Source organism: Musa acuminata, chromosome BXJ3-4 (assembly GCF_036884655.1).
Source record: "Musa acuminata AAA Group cultivar baxijiao chromosome BXJ3-4, Cavendish_Baxijiao_AAA, whole genome shotgun sequence".
Taxonomy (NCBI): Eukaryota; Viridiplantae; Streptophyta; class Magnoliopsida; order Zingiberales; family Musaceae; genus Musa; species Musa acuminata.
Window position 1 is genome coordinate 130,665 of NC_088352.1, and position 21,173 is coordinate 151,837.

General features: G+C 36.8%; 2 protein-coding genes across 4 annotated transcripts; one reads left to right on the plus strand and one right to left on the minus strand.

The window, feature by feature from the left end:
- Window positions 1-1,062: 1,062 nt before the first annotated feature.
- LOC103980465 (uncharacterized) lies at window positions 1,063-9,011 on the minus strand. 2 transcript variants are annotated; one of them, XM_009396901.3, is made up of 7 exons: window positions 8,888-9,011; window positions 6,320-8,093; window positions 5,951-6,199; window positions 4,774-4,854; window positions 3,129-3,267; window positions 2,556-3,031; window positions 1,063-1,263 (listed from the first exon to the last, which is right to left on the minus strand). In XM_009396901.3, the coding sequence occupies exons 2-7, from the start codon at window positions 7,586-7,588 to the stop codon at window positions 1,207-1,209; spliced, it is 2,271 nt and encodes a 756-aa protein (XP_009395176.2). In that variant the 5' UTR covers window positions 7,589-8,093; window positions 8,888-9,011; the 3' UTR covers window positions 1,063-1,206. The 2 variants fall into 2 exon arrangements, with proteins under 2 accessions (XP_009395176.2, XP_065004048.1); XM_065147976.1 differs by having other exon boundaries at window positions 3,129-3,270.
- Window positions 9,012-11,471: 2,460 nt separating this feature from the next.
- LOC135636772 (uncharacterized aarF domain-containing protein kinase At5g05200, chloroplastic-like) lies at window positions 11,472-20,929 on the plus strand. 2 transcript variants are annotated; one of them, XM_065148798.1, is made up of 11 exons: window positions 11,472-11,666; window positions 11,797-11,908; window positions 12,495-12,637; window positions 13,711-13,824; window positions 14,997-15,185; window positions 15,266-15,421; window positions 16,961-17,226; window positions 17,384-17,481; window positions 19,202-19,380; window positions 20,234-20,344; window positions 20,577-20,929. In XM_065148798.1, exons 1-11 carry the CDS (start codon window positions 11,598-11,600, stop codon window positions 20,769-20,771), a joined length of 1,632 nt encoding a protein of 543 aa, XP_065004870.1. In that variant the 5' UTR covers window positions 11,472-11,597; the 3' UTR covers window positions 20,772-20,929. The 2 variants fall into 2 exon arrangements, with proteins under 2 accessions (XP_065004870.1, XP_065004869.1); XM_065148797.1 differs by having other exon boundaries at window positions 11,488-11,666; window positions 13,708-13,824.
- Window positions 20,930-21,173: the final 244 nt, after the last annotated feature.

Here is a 21,173-nt window from a genome sequence, read left to right on the forward strand (position 1 = left end):
ACAAAAATTAACGGGTGCAAGGAATGTTAGGATGTGGGCTCCTCTATTCGCACTGCAAGCCCATTTGCAAGGAATGTTTGGCTTTGTTTCGATATATCGATATGGTTGATCGAATCAGTATGTTGTTAAAATAAAGTGTTTCTTACTTCCCTTCATGATTAAGGGTTTTGATGATATGATTTCCTTTTTGTCAATTGGGTCTTTTTGAACGATTCGCTGAGGGGACAACTTCACAAGCTCTCGCGAGTCGCATAACATCCCCATGGATTTGGGATTCGATGTGAGCCTTCCGTGTGTGACAATTTAAAACCCCCCCCCCACCCCCCCCCCTCCCCCCCCCCCCCCCCCCACAACACCCCGCCCCCAACAAAATAATAATAAAAAAAAATTATCGGCAGTTCATCCATACCGCAAAAATTCATGGTACAAATATCATCAGACCCGTATCGAATCCAAAGATGTCAATTGCTCATCATATCAACAAAATAAGATGCCTGCCTCGATTCCTGATTATCGAACCCTTTAAACAAAATATCCGATGGAGATCACTCTCTTGATTATCGTACCCTTGAAAACTTAGGATCGAGCATTCTCTTGGAGAATGCAACAGTGTATTATAGCGATACATATCAGCCCATCCCTCGTTCCCTTGTACCTCGAGACTTGGATTGATTGTTAGTAACCCTAATCATCAAGACAATCTACTTTATTCTCTTCATTTTTCACTCTCAATATCAGTCCATCAATATATTCAACAACCTTACCATAAGATCATGAACACTCCATCAGATCAAGTGAAAACCATAGTCCAAACCTCATCATCGAGCACGATCCATTTTTCACTCTCAATATAGAAGGATCACTTTCAATTCTGATGGACGCTCCATCAGATCCAAATGAACACCATAGTGCAAATCTCATCACTGAGGACAGTGGGGAATCAAAATTGACGTCACCAGGACTCGAGCAGCACGCTGAAGGTGAACTGTGCAGTCTACCTACACCCATCTCCAGTGTTACAAGCAGTTGCCAAAACAAATCATCGGCCAACACAACACAGCAGGACCGGAGAAGATCTACGTACAATTTTATTCATCAAAGAAAGAAAATTCTGTACAACATGGGGGGATGAGGTGACTGAGGTGGTCAGTGGTATGTACAGTTTGTTTGCCAGGGAATGCCCGAGGAGGCAAACAAGAAGCTTTGTCAATTGCTCAAGTCGAAGTACTTTGGATCTGCTGGAAAGTGGTGCTCCACCCGCAACTATAACAAGTCATATCATCAGTGAACACAGTTTAGAGACCAAATCTAGAGGAAATACAGCGTTTCCCACTGCTTAAAGTTATGCCTGTAACTTAAGTCGGTAAAACAGATGCAAAAAAAGCATCGGATGACAACCAACCAACTAATAAAGTATCACAATTTATTAAAGATGTCCGATTCTAGAGTTTCAAGAAGCTAGAGATGTTTGAATTTTGGTTTGGGCTATACCACTTTGGTCTAATCATGAGGACAAACAAGCAGAGATCTGCCACAAAACATAGAAATCACAGGAAATGCAGTCATAGAGACCCCTTATAGTGGTCCTTGCAACCACTTCAAGAACATCAGATGTTGACTTCAACATCATAAAAATCCTGAATAATAGCCCTTGCAAGAATTTCAAGAACATCACTCATCCACCTACCTTGCTCCACTCAGCTCACTAGTCGCTCTCATAACAACTCACCAAGGATAACTTCAAGCAACGACATGCTGCATTGACCTAGTCAACTTCGCACAAAAACTGACAGTAGATACACTACTACTAAAGAACCAACATTCTTGATTCTTCCCATTGAAGTTTTAATCACAACCCTTATAACAGGTAAAAATGCAAATGAAAAAAAAAACTGAAGACCTAAAGAAAAATGAAATGTATATCCTCCATCACTTCATGTGGAAGATCTCACATCACAGTGCTCAACTTTTTTTATTTGAGAAGAAAAATGAAATGCATATCCTCCAAACTATGATCAGGAGTGTCAAGTGCAAATTCAAAAGAGAGAGAGAGAGAGAGAGAGAGAGAGAGAAAACAATAAGAACGAAACCAAACAATCCAATCATGCTTGATTGCACTCTCATTATATGACGTTAAACTATCTTATAAAACAAGAATCTGTCGACTGAAAACTCACTACCTATTTTCAGTAGCAACATGAAATGTGTAAACCCAGTCCAACAAGCTCATCAGATGCATTCCAACTATATGTAAATGTTATGGCAGATCATCAAGTCATGCAGGATTCAACTTTATGGGAGGTTCATCTGATGGTAAATATGTCATGGAAGAAAATTGTCCAGTCTGAAATTCATTGCTTGTTTATCAATTTAAAGGAAAAGGAACGAACAGGATTATCAATTACGAGGATTATGTGATTTATGCACAAGACTAGTTTTCTCTACTGTCTAAGATAGCATAAAGACAATGTAAAGAAACCAACGACATTAACAATGTTAACCAAAAACAAAATTGCAGTATGTACATGACTTTTTTTTCAGTTCATACTTCATACCTTGCCCTCATCTGTATCTGAGTGCCGTTGAGGAAACACAACCCTGAGATCATTATACAAATAGAATCGACGCCCTCCCATAGTTTCTATATTGTTTGTTATGGGGACCGAATCAGGGTCAGATTTGCATCTCTGTAGTGACTTGGATGATTTTCTAGTGGAGAGGCACAGAAAGCGCAGATGAAGTGCGTAACGGAGAGCACCAGATGTATTATCATTGACCTTCAAAGAGCTATGAACAGATTTTGTGCTAGCTAAACGGCACATATCTATCTGACAACAGGTACCCTCTTCAATTTTCTTATATCGGTTACTCTTGTTGAGCCCACTGTTATCTCTAGAGTCCATGACATAATTAAATCTATTTGGTAATCCATGGAAGTCCTCAGATGAGAACAACTCTGAGCTTCTCTCCTTTGTGCTTCGTGATTTAGTAGCTGATTCACAGTGTTGAGTTTCATCATTACGCACACAACCTGAAAGCATGACAAATATCATTCTTAGTTAGTGATCAATTTCTCAAACTATGGATATCATGGAATAGACAAATTAAACTTTAATAAGCAGACTTGCCATAACACTCTCCATGGCCAGTTTCACTGGACTTTGCCATAGTAATACAAGCTGCTTCAATGTTATGGTTGTCGGTTCCTTTTGCCAGATTAGTTGAGGATTCATAAGAAGCAAGAGTGGCCTTCTGACGTAAGAATGTCTGCTTCAATTTATGTCAATAGAACAAATATGTATTACCATTGTTTTAAAATCGGTATAAGACAACTGTAGTTCAGCTGAAGCTTTCAACGAACACGATAAATAAAGATAAGCATGATCCCATCACATCCTCCATGTGGCTCTCCAAACTAACTAGCTATGTGCATGTTTCCCATAACAAAATTTTGACAATTCATTCTACCTATCACATATTGCAACATAGACAGGAAATAAACATGCATATATACCTCCCATGCAACATAAATGGAAAATTAATCATGTAGTTTATGCCAACTAGCTGGGATTCACTGTTATCTTGTTGTTTTAGGTTCTAAAATATTGTGGTCATTGCACCAAAACAGGAAAAAAAAAAAGAAGCATCAACATCCGTCAGAAGAAAAAGGAAAAGAAGAAAAAGTGAAGTATTGACTGTTGATATGAAATGAACAGTTTCACTATAGAAATAAACATATTCCAAGAAAAGACATCTTGAAATTGCAATAAATATGCACATTTCAAGGTTCACAATTTCCCATACTTCTAAAGTTGGTATGTGTTATCCATGAAAACTGGGAACCAGCAGTATCCTGAGAGTTTCTTGTTATTTACTAAAATCTCAGCTAAACAAACAGACTGGATAAAATTAAGAAATTCAATGTTGCATTGTAGAAGAGAAAAAGTGAAAGGTGCTGAAAACTCTGGTTAAGCTCCTAAAAGACACATGACAAATAACTACTTCCTATGCTTTTTTATACTTGAGATAAGAACTAAAATATAACCATTTCTGTGTATGCGTAGCTACCAGTGCTACATGGACTCAGCCACCCTGAGAAGCTATGTTGATTGTTGAAGGTGTCTCTGCATTTCCCCAAATGAAAGAAATCAGGCTCACTCATAACACCATTCCATATTAAGTGACATAAGAATGGATACAAGTAATTTTCTTCATAATTCGCATGCTTCTCATGAACTTTGCTGTCAGATATTTTTAAGTCTTACAAGTCACAACATAAATATCATATTATCATCGGTAGACTAACAAAACTCCTCACATTTATGTCAAAACTACAGTTGCACCCTTCTAGTTTCAAAATCTAAGTTTACATTCCTCAAATCTACAAAATTCAGTCCACATATTTGTACTAGAAAGATGCCACTGTGATTTCGAGGACCAGCTTCTGAAAGATTTCAGGGTTGTCAAAGAATATAACAAAGTTAGAAGAACATAAACATAATTTTGACACAAGTACATCTAAAATGTTATTTATTGTTTTTTTATTCTTTTTACAATCCCCTCTGTCACCTTGTTAATCACACAGTTTGATACACATATTATCTTGTTTATATCCATGAAATACTAATAGCAAATAAACAATTGAAGGAACTAGACCGCAACAAAATAAACAAATTGGTCCATAACTAGCAGAATGATGTTGCTTATATGTCATCTTATAGCATAACAAATGTAAACAAGGAGCACATACACTAAGCAGTGAAATACCCATACCTTTGTTCCTGGAGGCATGTCACTCAAATCATAGTTGCAGAAAAAAGTGTGGAGAGGGGTCATCTCAGGATTGCTAAGGACCTATCAAAACCAACAAAAGAGATTCATCAAGTAGATACATAAAATTATGTAAATGCATATTAGATAATCTGTATTAATTATGGCTGGATACAGGTACATGTTAAAACGGCAAAGAGGTAGCCTAAAGAAATTTCAGAAACATCAGCTATCGGAAGTCCATGACCAAAAATATTAACACGAAACAGGGTAATGCATCATTAACATGAAAAAGGAATGCTAAACATACTTAAGCACGTAAGTGAATATGTTAGCATGGCACTATGTAAATGACAACTTGAGCAAGTGGCAATCCTTGCCCTATTACAATATCTCTAGTTATAAAATTTCTGAAATGGTTCTGTTGTTTATTAGGGATTCCAACAAATCATCCACTATTATCTTCTAAGGTGTATAACATAGATTATGCCACCAAATTGTACTTATTCCCTTTCAGACAGATGATGATTGGTCTTCCATCCTATTGCTAGTCGTTTTTACCTAGAATGTCGTTGCTAGTTATCAAAATGATAGAACAAAAGAACATATATGTAAGGAAAAAACATAAAATCAACAACCTCAACATTAACCTATGCAAAATGTAAGATAACATATTTACCTAGAAAGTTCTTGCTAGTTATGAAAGTGAAAGAAGAAAAAGAACATAACACAGTTTATCTGAATTGATAAGTGAGGGAAAAAAAATCTTAGAGAGAGGAGTGACTAGCAAATTGCAACACATTCAGATTTTTAGATGAAAATCAAGTGTGGCTGACAGGAAAGATCCCAACTGGTCTATATTGATACCTAAATGCAGCCAAGACGCTTCTAAAGCTAAAAAGAAAGTCCCGCTTGTCTTTTGCAAGCATCTACAGGCAAGAATTCCCCTGAAGTACATACATCTTTTCTTTGTTACATGAACATCTCGAATTTGAACAAGTTTACTTTTACAAACTTAACCATGATTAGCACTAATAACTCCAATAACACGCTGTTCACACTGGTAAGTAAATATGTTGTACTTAAAGACAAGTACCATCAGTTGTCATATCATAACAAAATCAACAATCCTAACTTACTTGAGAAACAACAAAATTTTGAAGGCCAAGAAACCAAATACCAGTTGTATGCGTCCTTTCATAGGAATGCGCAACCGACTTTTAGCTACTCCAGAATCGTTGCTCAGGCTTCTTGTTAATTTTGGGCCTCTACACTTACTAGAAGGCAAGGCTCCAGCAAGATCAATTGATGCATAGTACAACAGTGAGCTATCATTATCAACACTCATCACAGAGAAAGGAAGTTTCTGAGATGGTGGTGAAAAATTACCACCAGTGATGTTTAGTACAGCCAGAAAACCATTAAAGCTCTGCAAACAATTGGAAGCAAGAACCAGACAGGTTAAATACAATTGCTTGTATATTGCCATCGTAGAAAGTTGAAATCAATTAGACATCAAGGTGAATGAAACAAAGATCTGATCTCATACCTGACAGACCTTCCCAGATGAGAATCGACCAGATATGAGAGATTCTTCAAAGGAACCAACTAATGACCTCCTCACAGGCACCATGCTTGAGCCTCTTATATGATTCATGCAATGAGGTGCAGGCACAGACTTAGGACCACCATTCCAGCCCTTATGGCCTCTACCAAAAGCTGTAAATGTATCCATCTCATCATGTAAAATGCTAGGTTCTTCAAATGTACTTGATGCCCTGAAATCAACATCTTCAGACAAGAACAATATTTCAGTTCTGCTTCCACCATTTGAACCTTCAATGCCCTTCAGAACTGAAAAGTCACTTTCAATATCCTTCAGGATGTTCCTCTGGACTCCTGGATTTTTCATTCCTCTAGACCATCTAGGACCGAGAGGGGACAACGAAAAAGGTGTTGAGAGTACCTTCTCTGGAGATACGACTATTGTTCCAGCAAAAGGTCTTAGCTTATTTTTTTGATCAAGCCCTCCTACAGATAAACAACGAGAATAAGAACAATCCTTGTTATCAAAAACAGGCCCATCACTTAAAGCATCAAAAGTCAATACATTGGCATCTGATAAACTGTGCAGATTTGAGCATTTTGAAAGAGGCCAGTCTGGATTTTTTTCAACTACTCCAACATTCGGTTTCTTATGATCATGTGAAGAGAACAGACTATGATTTCCACTCAAGCCACAGAAATCGAGCTGAGTATTAACAGAATTGATGTCTAGCAAATCACCATGGAACTGCTTCCTGAGTGTACTGTTCAGAGGAGACAACAAACGTTTCCGTGGTTGCAGCCCATGGGAATCATTTGATAAATTAGACTTGTCAAGGGCCATAGAAGAATTAATTTGTTCTACTAGTACATTATTAAAACCATTAACAGAGGAACCCAGCTGGCCTGATCCGAAACCAACAACCCTAACTAGAGGCTTCTGAATGCTGTGACAGAACTTAGGTGTCAACTTGTCATTTGCACCATTGGTGTCAAACTTCAGACCTTGAAACTCTACAGCTGCACCATTGGAATTTCTATGTTCCAATAGCCAATCCATTTCTTCTGAGTTTTCCAAGGTGGATTTTCTCTGAAAATCACAGATAGGTGAATATGAAAAATCTCCTGCGCTGTTACAATTTGTGCTTCCTGCATGAAACCCATCCAAGTCGCAGCTGCTAACACCGTAACATCGAGGCAGAGATGACACGAATGTGCTTGGTGATCTTGCTTCTCCATCATCTTCTTCTGGCAGTACCTGAGGAAAACCCATTGTTGCAACGTATAGGTGCCTAAACTTGACTCTTCTTTACCTTCTCTTATTGTTTCCTCTAAATGCTGGCTGCTGATTCAGTGTTATCACCCTCAAGGAACATGCCTATTCATCCAGCCACATAATAGTACTTCTGCATAACTAATCAGAGGAATTAATTTCCTCATGAGCTTCCCTAACAAGTCTAATTCCACACCCACATTATCCAGTCCTATAAAGCTTATGAGCAATATGACGCAAAGCCAAATACTAATCTACACTTCCACTGCGACTAGTCAGGTGTAGGTGAATTATGGTACATGTGATGCCTTAAAATCAACAATTTAGCACACTCCAATACCATGGCCCTAAATTTACCAATAATGAAATCCATGTAGGACTGGTAGCAACAACCGGGAGAGAATACTCAGCTATCGAAAGGAATCGGTAGGGGGATGAGCATTCAACTCTAACTCAGCAGAAAGGTGTTGCTGATTGGAAGGTATCAAAAAAGACAATCAAGATCCTGAAAGAGAAAAGCATAGCAGATGAGAAAACAACTTCAAGACTGTTTCTGGAAGAGCAATCAATGCAGAAAATTTATAACAGTCGAAATATATGATACGCGTATAACAGAATCAAGATTGTTAATTTAGGTTAAGTGAAGAATATTTGGGAAATAAAAAAGGAATGCATTCGATGAAGAGTGCCACAGGAACCCTTTTCCCATGTTTTTCTTCACCTTAGTAACCCAAACCATAACAAATTACTTTCTGCATCTCCAATAGATCGAAAGGGGGTAAAAAAAGGGGGGGGGGGGGGGGGAGGGGGATGAAGAAGGTGGGAACACAGCACTAAGTACAACAAATCCTCGAGAAATGATCGACAACCATCATCCCACAATAAAAGATCGAAATGCAAAGTAAATAAAGACTTAGTTTACCAATTTGGCTTATTTATAAATAAAACAGAAAAATAAACACACACGCACAAAAAAAAAAAAAAAAAAAAACATCATCAATCACACACAACAAATTAGGGACAAAAATAGGTCATCCCCAACTTTCTGATCCCATCCAAGAAAGGCAAAGGATTGAAACAGAAATTAAACGCCTCGTTACATAACATAAGATCAAAAGGGGGAACAAGAAAGAGGAAAAATGATGTGAAAAGAAGAAGAATAATCGATCAAAACAAGAGTAAGACACGCATTCATTTCCCCCTTGGCCAACGCCGTATCCACCATCTCACTCCAACAATCCCAAGAAGATGAGGCAAAACATTGTCGGATAGTTCCAAGATCGAGACGAATCCACCGACCTTACGATCGGAGGCATTAGCGATTGCCTCTCGAGCTAAAATTCCCATTCACTCACGCATGAAATCAGCAGAAATTCCACGTTCAAGAAGCCCCAAACGGATTGCTCTCCCTCCCCACCCCCCCCCACTCCCCCTCTTCTCCGCTCCCATCCCCGTATATATACAGGCTTTATCCAATATTGTAATTTCAGGTCACTCGCCGGTTAAAAGTAGACCGTTTATATATTCTTTTTTTATATTTTATTTTATCCCAATAATAAATATAATTAATTTAAATAACAAAAATTAAATTAAATTTTCCTGGGCCATCTAATCGACACCTTAAATCGTTTTTCACCTGCGAGTCTTGTGACCACGCGTTGCTCCTGCGGGACCCACCGCCGGCTCCACTTGGGAAAAGAGGAAGGTTCATGAGACGCGCAGCGACTGAGTTAAATGAGCCGACTCAGTGACGCCTATCTCAATCTCGTTCGAGTCAGGACGGTTCGAAGAAATCGAGGTGGAATCCAGTCTCGAAGTTAAATTAGTAGTGTTTCATCGAGTAATAAATATTACATTCGAATTTGAGTAGGTCGAGTAGACCCAATGACAGGGTTGATTAAGAATCTCGTCTAAATCACTCTTATCCTAGTCCAATTAAGTCGAATGGTTTAGATTAATTGGGATGGCTTAGATCAAATCAAGCCTCGAATCTCTTATAATAATTCTTAATAATGTATCTAATCCCAAAGGTTCGACAGATTCGAATGCCACCCGAGTCAAGTCGCACCGCCTCACAAACTCGATTATACTAAACTTTACGTGCCTATAAGATGAGAATCATCAAATGTTATATGGCATGAACCAAATCGAATTCTAATAACTATAAATCAAGATCAAAATTACGTGCCTCGTTGTTACCAGATTCAAAAATTATAACTATGCTTTCAAATCATCAAATATCATATGGTATAAATGAAATTAATTAATATTACATCAAATAATAATGTTATATTGACATGTTAAATCACCTGTATTGGAATTAGAGTGGGTCCAAGTCAACCCAATGAACTATCGTGCATCATTCTTGTCTTCAAAGCTATTCCTATTCCTGTGACCACTTCGGCATGCTGAATTGCTTATGGAATCCAACACCAATTTGTCTTTCCCATCCTTGGTGTGAAGAGTTACAAATTAGGAAGCTAATTAGCATCAACCATTAATAATATATTTGTTTTCATTTGACCATTTGACCATTATATGCATAAAAGGTTCCATTGTTATTACGATGGTGTAGACAACAAACCTGTAATCTTACAAAACATGACGACATGATGAGGACATAAATTTGATAGGTGCTGACCAGGGACAATGGATGTGTATCCATTAAAAATCTACGAAAAGGACCATATTCTTCACTCGAGCATGCATGATTCATTGCACCTTCTTATAAATTTCTGTTCGTTAAAAAAAGCAAAAAAGTTAAACGAGGTTAACAATACTTGGTTTTCAAATTTCTAATAAAAGCATTAATTATATTGAAAATTAAACGTATGGAATGATTTCAGCTGCACAATGTTTTCCGAAATTTGTTATTTGGATAAGATTTTCTTATTATTTGTGATAACTTATTGAGATGGTAAGCCACTATTCTCTAGGGATTATAATGGCTAATTTCAGAAATTATCATCTGTAAAATGTAATTTCCCCCAATCCATCTGAGTTGTTTAGGAAATCATTATGTGAATATCGATCATCATATTTTACATTATTATGTTTCTTACAACAATCACATCACGGTAGCTCTTTTATTTTCATCAATAATTTTAAATTAATTTTATAAATTATTTTTTAAAAAAAAGATTAAGTTATAAAAGTATATTTTAATTATAAGATTTATTATCAATAACTAGGATTATATATATATATATATATTATTCTAGATATAGAATAAATTTAGCTGATGGGACTTTGAATCCTCTATCATCGATACAAAACCTAAAGTATCAATTGCAAAATTTTTAATCTGTTTTGATGTGATGTGTCCAACATAAATATTTATCTGTTTGTAGGTGGTTTACAGTTGTCGTAGCGAATAACATTAAATAGTTGTAGTTTGCTCGGAAGAGGACGAGGAATATATATATATATATATATATATATATATATATATATATATATATATATATATATATCTCTGGTAATAACTCGATGATGGTTGGTGTGTTATTGCATAGTTGATATGTGTTAGTTTTGGGGGGTGTACTGTAAGACGTGTTTTCTTTATTCACTTCCTTAAAGAAAAGGTAGTAGCAGTAAACTATTATACTACCAAAAAGACTAACACTACCCATATATGTCCATAAAATATAAGTGGTTAAAATTAAGTTTATCATACATATACGGGTAAAAACTGGAACTTACCTGTAAATTAAGTTTAGCAGACTAAAACGGTAAATACTCTATTACAACACATAAAACATATGTAAATGTGTCACTGTTAGCCAATACCAGAACGCCACCTAGTCATGATGAGGTCATTTATCCGGTCGCCACAAAACTCCCTTGCACAAGGCCCGCAGCGCGACACGTGGTGCGCTCCCCCCTCACACCTCCGAGATGTGACCCCTACGATCGGGAACTCACCGAGGCGGAACCTAGCTGCTCTCAGTGTTAACAATACTCGTCCGGGGGAACGAGCCACACGCGGGCGCTTCCTCGGGGGTCGGCCATGGCGATCCCCTCGATCAGGAGCGCGACCAACGCTCGATTCCCCGTCCTCCTCTTCCACCAATCTCAGGTCCTTGTTCCTCCCCCGGCCTCCTCCTCTGCCTTTGTTCGATTGGTTTCCCCTTTTCCTCCCCCAGAATCGTTTGATTCGGTGGTCTTGTTTGTTTTGATTCGACTTGGTTTTGACTCTCGGCCTGCAGCTTCCTGCGATGACTAGGTCGGTGCGGTTGAGGAAGTTCGATGGTCGATCGGGCAGAAGCTCGGTGTTCGCTCGGTACTCTCAATCGAGGGATATTTCCACTCGATTACAAGGTTCTCAATCTTTCCACTTTAACATCTCCTTCTGTATGTATTTGTCTTGCCTGTATTTCTTAATTTTGTTACCGTGATGCCAATCATAAAGAAATTGAGTTCGAATAAGTAGGTGAAACATCTCATGTCTTATAGGTGGCATGAATACAGAGATTCACCAGAGTAACTTTTGGCAATATTCTAATCTTCTTTGTCTTATAGGTGACAGCCTCCATCTCTCATTGTCTCTTTTCCTCATAAAGTCAGCCAGCAGATCATCCACCTCAGCTCCTTGGCCTTTGACATCATTGCCTAGTTAACCTCATTGTCTGTTTTACCTTTCTGTACCTTGATCAGCGTGATGGATCTTAGAACCTTTTGCAACAAGTGAATTGATGAAGTATTCACGCTTTCCATTTAGCATTGTTACAAGCCAAACATACCATGAATCATGAACTCCCACATAGGAGGAATAAGTACACCATGCTTTCTTAAAGTAAAATAAAAGTTTTTTCAGGAAATAAATAATATGATGCTAAGATTACCAAATACTTCTATTCGATCAGTTACTCTCATTTGGTGTTCTTGCTGTTGGTGGTCCTTCCAGATAGCATGGAGAACTTTCCCAAGCTGGTTGAAGACATCATTCAAACATCAATTAACACAGGGCCCAGAGGCGCACTTAGACTAGCTCAAGGCATTCAGGCTGTTATTGGAGTTGGCGGGGAGTGGCTTACTGATGTATCCAAGGTGAACATAAGTTGTTGTAACTTATAAGTAAACAGTCAGTTCCCAATTAACGCAGGTCATGTTCATGGTACATGTCTGTTTAAGAGGTACACTAATAAGTTACATAGTTTCTGGGACAGGGAAGTTAATGTTCGCTGGTTTTTACAGTGAGGTGAATACACACACACACACACATATGTTTATTTCATATGCATCTATATTAGAGAAGACATTTATATATGCTATTTTTGTTGTTTTGGGTTTTTCTTAAATGAAATCCAAATTAGATATGTACAACATAAATAATCAAAAGTTATTTGTTTGTAGTTGGTTTATAATTGTAGAATGGAATAACATTTATCGGATGGAATTCCCAATTTTGGCGATCGCATCATGTGTTTTATCCCTGGAAGCAAAATTAACATGATTCAAGATGCAAAACTACCATCAAGATGTATGGAGGTTAGACTGATTCTGGTAATTGTGATTTGATATGATCAGTTGCATGCCATAGACTTAAAAAATAACATAATTTTCAGTTAAGTAGTTTGTTTGTCTGCTTGATTTTAGTGTTACTCACTATCCTGCTTGAAAATTTACTGTCTTTCATGCTCTGTCAAAATTACTCTTAAGCATGTCTTTATATAGAATCATTTGTTGACAATCAGAGTGCCTGCACATTTGTTTGATAAACAAGGAACATGAAAAAACATTAAGGACTGAAAGACGGCTAGCAGACAGCCAGTAAAATATCCATGATGATAACTAGGGTAGGTAAGCGAGAAAAAATAAATTCTTGGTTTCTAGGTCCTATATCAGAGGAGTTCCCATTATACCAAAACTTGTAATCAATAATGATCCTAGAAAAATCTGAATATTTAATTAACGACTTTAGCATGTAACAACAAGTGGATTAATTCCATTCTGCATGGCATCGGTTTGTTAGTCTGTTAAGTTTGTTGTTGTAATATTGTCAAGCATCAATTCCATTCTGCATGCATCAGTGTACCAATGACGACTTTATTCTTCAAGTTTCTTTATGAATGAGAACTATTATCTGGAAGTAATATGTTGTCACCTTCAATAATCAGCAGACAGCAAATACATCTTCAGGACTGCCGTCTGGAATGCAGCTTGGATTGCTTTCACCCATTTACTTGCGAAAGTTATTTGAGCGCATGGGAGCAACATATATCAAGTTGGGACAGGTATGGAGTGGCTTATTCTGGTACAAATGATGACCCTGAATCCTGCTTGACAGTTTCAAACTATTGTAGTTTTCTTCTCTTATCGTATATATGTTTATGAGTAGCTATGTTTATATACGTATATATATACACTTATATACATATATATACACACTCAGATGTGTATGTATAATCTGTTTATAATTATTTAGTTGTGTCCTAGACATTCTTGTTGTTATTGATGACAAACAGATTCATGAGACACAATTCATATTAAAGAGAACAGATCTAAACAAAACCAGTGTGAAAATAGTGCAGAAATGAGATTATAGCATGCCCTTGACAGAGTGCATAATGTTAAAGTTATAGCAAAAGCAAGTGGGTCCAATCATTGTCAGCTTTAGGGCTGATTAACCTTCAGATGTAACTCAGATAGTTGATGCAATATTTTGATATTAAGAAAGAAGATAGGAGAAAGGTAAAGCATACTTAGATCAATTGCCACTCAAAGGTGATTTTGGGTTGGTTCACTCTGTGGTTCTACTTGCAATGGAGACTTGTTGAGGTAAGAATAAGATTTTGTACCTGGGTTATGGAGTTCCTAATGTTTTGTGATTGGCTAGGTCATGGCTTGGGAAGGGTGCCAATCTATGGGAGCCATTGGATTTTGGATCGAACTCAGTTCCAATTGACTCCCTACTGTAGCAGTTGCATATTAATCCCCATGAGCTTTTCAATGTATTCAACTAATAAATACTTGTACCATGTGCAAATCAAAAGTAGCCATTTAGTTCTTAGGAAAGATCTTTTTTGTTTTTGAAAATAATATATTCATGGAGATAAACCGAAAAATTTGTCAAAAGCAAGAGAACAAACATGAAACAAGATATGCATAACCTAATAATTCATTAAGAATAACATTTTAAGCATAAAACAATCAGTAGCAATACATCCCCTTGTCTCAGATCCAGATTGATTCTGGCAAGTTCTGTTATATTCTGCTGAGACCAAGAACTTGAACCAAAAATTTTAATGGTCTTTCACTGGGCTCTTGCTCAGAGCAATGATTTTGGCAGGGGTTTCCCTGTTCAGGTACGAGTCCAGGATAAAACACTATGATTGTAATTCATGCCAAAAATATTATTATCGAGAATTCAGTGCTTGGACTACCATTTGATAATTTATTGGTGCAGTTCATTGCATCTGCACCAACATTGTTTCCTGCAGAGTATGTTCAGGAATTTCAGAACTGCTTTGATCGTGCTCCAGCAGTGCCTTTCCATGAGATCGAAGTGACATTGAGTGAGGAACTGCAGAGGCCACTAGATAGCATCTATGAATATATTGATCCAGTTCCAATTGCCTCAGCATCTATAGCTCAGGTTTATCAGCATGTTATTATGTATTTAGTTCCAACACTATTTTCTGTAAGTGTTACCTAACTCAATTTTTTGCTAACTAGGTTCATGGTGCACGACTCAAAAATTTGCAGCAAGAAGTTGTGATAAAGGTCTTAAAGCCTGGTATTGAAGACATACTAGTCGCTGATCTGAATTTTGTTTATGTTGTTGCTCGCGTCTTGGAGTTCTTAAACCCTGAACTTCGCCGAACATCTCTGGTACGTACTGAGAAAAAATATGCCTGCTTATATTGCATCTAGCTTAAGTCAATTAGTTTCCAAATGACATTAGGAAATGAGCAGCCAATGGAAATGCTTGGAACTTATCAACACTTCCACCCATGTTTGTTAACACCAATGAGTTATTTGAGGCATGCTACTATATAACCTTAAATCAGATCAAATTAGCTAAGTTACCAAAATTATAGACCTTGTATTCACTGTCTGCAATGCAGGACCAACATTTTTTGTTCTTCCTGGAATTATGCATCACATTTTGCAACATGGACTTTTAATATGTATTCCTTATGATTGTATTTATTAGAAGGGTATCAATCACTCTAATTTTAAATGTTTATTTTCATGTTTGCATATTATTTACAATCTCACCGCGTGTAATTCAATAGGTTATTTTGAGCTTGAAATCTCAATCAATTGAAACCTAGATAGCAGTCTCTTGCCCATTCAATAATCATTTTACCCATCATGTGTTTACCATTACTCGATTGAAACCACTACAATTTATTGACCATTAAATTGCTGAACCTTTATATACATACACAATCTTTAATCTGATTCTCAAGATAAAAAATTGTGCATAGGTTGCAGCACCTAGAACATTATTAGAAAGATGTCCTTTGAAAAGTTGTTTAAAGAACTGTGGGGCTGATCTGGAACATAGAAGGGCAGCAATAAGTTTTTCTAGAAAAATAATACAAGTTCAAAATTTTCTTAAACTGATTGGTCAGGAATGGGAAGAAGTAAAATTTAGCACAATATCTAAATTTCAGCTTTTGAAAACCATCGTGGTTGAAAAATTATATTATGAACTGATGCAATGTCATTGACAGCTTCTCTTCAAAAGAATAAAAAGGCATTTATGCCCTTGTGCTGGAAGTTATGATCCTTTTCCCTCTTTCTCTCTTTCAGTATCTGTATTCCTGAACGTGAAATAACCAGGCCTCCTATATGGTCTGAGACATTTGTTTATGGAAACTTGAGATATCCAATGGTCTTGATGAATTTTTTAGAACAAAGATGCGAAAAGGACACTTTACTAATAAGTTAAAATTAATTATGTAGGTCAGCTTATTCTCTTATATGGTTCATAAAGCATATAGAATAATGGTTACTGGCATTTCCTATTACATATTAATTGGCATAAAAAACTACAATATTCAAAGTGTAGCATGTACTTAAAGTTGATGTTGGTCTCAGTGTACTCTCTGGTGTGCATTGTGGTTCCTGGCAACTTGTGGTTTACACCAGATGCTTTTTCTGAAGGAACAAAAAAGAATGCTATCAGTCTACTGGTTAACCCGCATGATACTTAAATAATTTTCACTACGTTGTATTAGGGTTTTGCATTTTAACTGATGTAACTCATGTTCCAACAAACAAAAACTAACATAACTAAATTAAGGCTGTTTAGTTTTGGTACTTTTATTTTTAAATAATTGTCTGTTTGAATTCAGGTTTATTTTGTGTTCCTTAGTTAGGTTGTGAAATTTATGTCTGCATTAATAACCTTTATACTAGGTAGGTATTGTGAGAGATATAAAGGACTCGATGCTTGAAGAAGTTGACTTCCGAAAAGAAGCTGCAAATATTGAGTCTTTCAGGAGATACTTGGAAAAGATGGGACTTGAGAAGCAGGCCAAAGCTCCACAAGTTTATCAACACTGTAGCACACGCCGTGTTTTGACAATGGAGAGACTTTATGGAGTTCCTCTCACTGACCTTGATTCCATAAGATCTTTAGTTCCGGATCCTGAGATTACTTTAGTAACTGCACTCAACGTCTGGTAAAATACGGTGTATATTTTTCTAGTTGTGCGTACTTTAGGTGTGTTTGTTAATAATCTTCATGTGGTTCTGTGATTTCTTGCATAATATAGAAAATCTATATTATTTTGTTGCTTAATTTGAATAAAGTCCTCATTGCTTGGTGATGTCATGCAGGTTTGGTAGCTTGATAGCATGTGACAACTTCCATGCAGATGTGCATGCAGGAAACCTATGGTTGCTTCGTGATGGTCGTATTGGTTTTCTTGATTTTGGTATGCTTTTGTTTGGACTGGCCCAAATATCTGTTTTGAATTATTTAGACAATCTGAGAATAGATATCTTCTCAACTATTTAACTAATTTGCTTGATTCTGAACATAATGTCAATGGTTGCCCATAGCAGTGATTGGCAGCAAAACACAGGTGCATGCATGTATTCTGCTGATTTAGGAGAAGGGTTAACATTCGCTTAGTTCTGTTATCAATAACTCAAAAATATTGTTTCAGCATGCTTGTATTATCCTAACTGAGACCTCCTCACACCTATGTTGGTGAATTTAGATAAAGCGAGGTATAGAAGCTTGAAATCAGCCTAATAAAAAATGATCACTATGAGCAACAACTATTCATTGACCAATGCAATATGATGCATGTATATATCATGGAGGGGTTGTTAACTCATAGGCCCCTAGTTTTATTTCTATATTGTCATTGCACATATCATTTTTTCATTGTTTATTTTGGTATGATAAGTTTACCATTCGAAAGCTCTAGACTAACAACTTTGTGTTTTTTCTGCAATGAATTGAAAATCGTCTTGTAGAAGCTTCACCATACATGTGAAGCTGAACCAGTCACCTTTGACTGGTACATCTCCACCTTTTTTTTGTCCATTTTGCATAGCATAGTGAATTTTAAATGAAGTCGAATTCAAATAATTTTGCCCATTTCGTTTTTTGTTGTTTGTTTAGTTTTTAGTCTTTTTTCTCTTTCCTTTTTTGTTCGTTTGCTTTTGTTCTTTTTTTTTTTCATTTTTTTGTGGGTTGAGATGGGGGGTTGAAGGAGAATTCAAGTCAGCACATTCATCTCTTACATGCCAGCATATAAATTCCTATACTAACTCATTTGTCCTTTGGAAGCTGTTATCGTGTGTTTATGAACTTCCAGAGATAAAATACATAGTACAAGTTCACATGACAAATGTTAACCTTAGAATTCAAAAGTACAGTGATTTTTCTATCATGTTGACTGACTTTGCATCACAAGTTTGCAGAATCTAGTAACATTAAAATTATACTTCAGAGCCGATTATGGCATCATTGTGATGTCAGTTAACATAGAAGACACAGATGAGAAACAACTTCAGCTTAAGCAACCATTTATCAGTTTAGGTGCATCTATTGGCGCTAATTTTCTGTGAGGCTTTAATTAGACACCAAGCACTGACTGATATCACTGTTCGTACAAAATGTATTACAGGTTGTCTTGTTCTTCCTACACAGAATTTTATTCTTTTATGTTCATATCTTGATGCTATAGCAGCAACAGTAAGGTTTCATAACAAGTATGGCCAGACAAGGTTTCTCATGTTTGATGGTGATGTTCAATTCTGTTGATGAAAAGAACTTTTCATGATTGGGTGATGCTTATCTTCAGTTGATTTATATGTACTATTGTAAGCAATGAAAGATCCAAATCTGCCTAGAAAATTAGTAGATTGTTCACACCATAGTCCACAATGCAATTTGTTGACCAGATTATACAATGTATATCTTTGTGTTCATGTGTATGCCTAAAATATAGCACATGTTATAATTCTTTATCATACCAATATCCTAAATGCATGGTATATTTGCAGCTATGTGCTTAATTCTCAATTTTCCTGTGATGATGTACAATTATTTCTGGATCCTGATCACATTTGGGTGTTGTTTTGTTATTAAAAGACCATTCTCAGTAGGCTTATGGATCCAGTAATGGCACCTGTATTCAGGAATTGTTGGACGAATATCTCCAAAGACTTGGGCTGCTATGGAGGCATTTTTGGAATCCTTCGCAAATGAAGATTATGAAGCTATGGCTTCATCATTGATTGAAATGGGTGCCACAGAGAAAGATGTAGATGTTAAAGCCTTTGCAAGAGACTTGGAGAAGATCTTTTCATCAATACAGGTATTGATATTCCATATTCAGTGGATCACAAAGCTGCAACTTAGAAATGTTCTCTTTGTTTATTACATCCTTCTAAAATAGTAGACAGTCTCTTCCTTAACCGAGAAGTGAGTATTATTTTTGACCTATGTGTATGAATTTGATATTAATCTCTTGATAGCTTTGGAAAGAACAAACATGGTAATGAAGCAAAACAATCTGACACAAATAAAAAATTCTCCTTGTACAGGTAAAGAGTTGTATTCACTAAATTCCAGAATTGATGAAATGACATCCATGCACAAACCATTCTCTTGATACCTTCAGGAGGATGCTAAGTCTAGGTTTGTGAATTGTGCTAGAAAAAGAATAAAGTACAATTTCTGGTACCATGGCAAATCAACAGAAGGAACTAAAAATAGTCAGAAAACATTTGTGTGAGGATGGGGAGTCATAGCAGTGGACAGAACCAAAGAAGACTAAAAGTATCCTCCAACTGAAATATACTTTAGCAGATACTACCTGTCAGTGATGCTGATAGCTTCGTAATTGGTACTTAATCGTATTTTGGTCCATTACGAGAGTCTTGCTTATTTCCAATGCATCAAACATTTTAGAACAGTGTGGCTGGCAACTGCTGGTAAGGGTGAAGTAAAATTAAGCACTCATGGAGTAATTGGCGTGGAACCTTTTGGTTTCTTTCCATTGAATATTCACAAGTTTATTTGATGCAAATATGGTTACCGGTGTGGGTTTTCTATCTTTTGCAGCTTTATCTAATTTCCAAAGCAGTTTGTGTCTAAAAGCTGTGTATTGCTTTGCTTTTTTATCTTTCATGAATTATTAATTTGTGATTATGCTTGATTACTTGCAGGACCTAGATACTGAAATTGTTGTTGCAACAGCAAGAGGGCCAAATGCAGCAGCTATATCTGCAAATGTGGTGGTTGACGAGAGGCAGATGAATGCATTGTTCCTTGATGTGGTAAGCTCTGTATCTATAAAAGGATAATATTTCTTAGATGAGTTGCTTTATGAGATCTCTCTGATGTATAATTGCAAGGTAGTATAGACCACCTTGTCAGCCTGCAAAGGTGGATCACCTTGCTGTTCCAAATTCATCTTCGAGATCCGTCTTTCCTCTCGTTTGATTTTAGTTTGGACCAGACGTAAACATCATCTTATTGCTGCTCCAAATTCACATGATCTTATTGCAGGTGAGGGTAAGCGAGTCATACGGGCTGAAATTTCCTCGCGAGTTTGCACTTCTTATGAAGCAACTTCTGTATTTCGATCGTTATACTCGACTGCTTGCTCCCACTATGAATATGCTCCAGGACCAGAGGATCACTATTGTATCAAACCGGAGACTGAGAAGCGCGGGAGAGCTGTCAAGGAGTTCTGGTTTCTAGATAGGAGGTGGCCTAAGCGATTACCAAGTATCTCATACCTGTAACTGCAAAATAAAAGCCTTCAAATTCCCTAATTTGCTGGAATAGATTGTCATGTTATAGCCTCCATGTAAATAATTATTTATTCTCATATCAAGATCCAACACAGATATTCTAAATGTCTCTGCTTCGAGGATGAGGTGGTTTTGTCTTGTTGATCTGACCTTGCCTTTAATCCTTTCTCTTAATCTCTGTTAATCAGCCGATGGGCTTTTAGCATCCATTGTGTTTTTGGCATGTGAATAGCACTATGGATATGTTAGGTCAGCATTGTTGAAATTGCCTTGTGTAAATATATTATTGTGCATCTTTTTCATTTGTGTTCATATCAACAAAAGTTGCAAATAGGTCTTCCATTAAGTT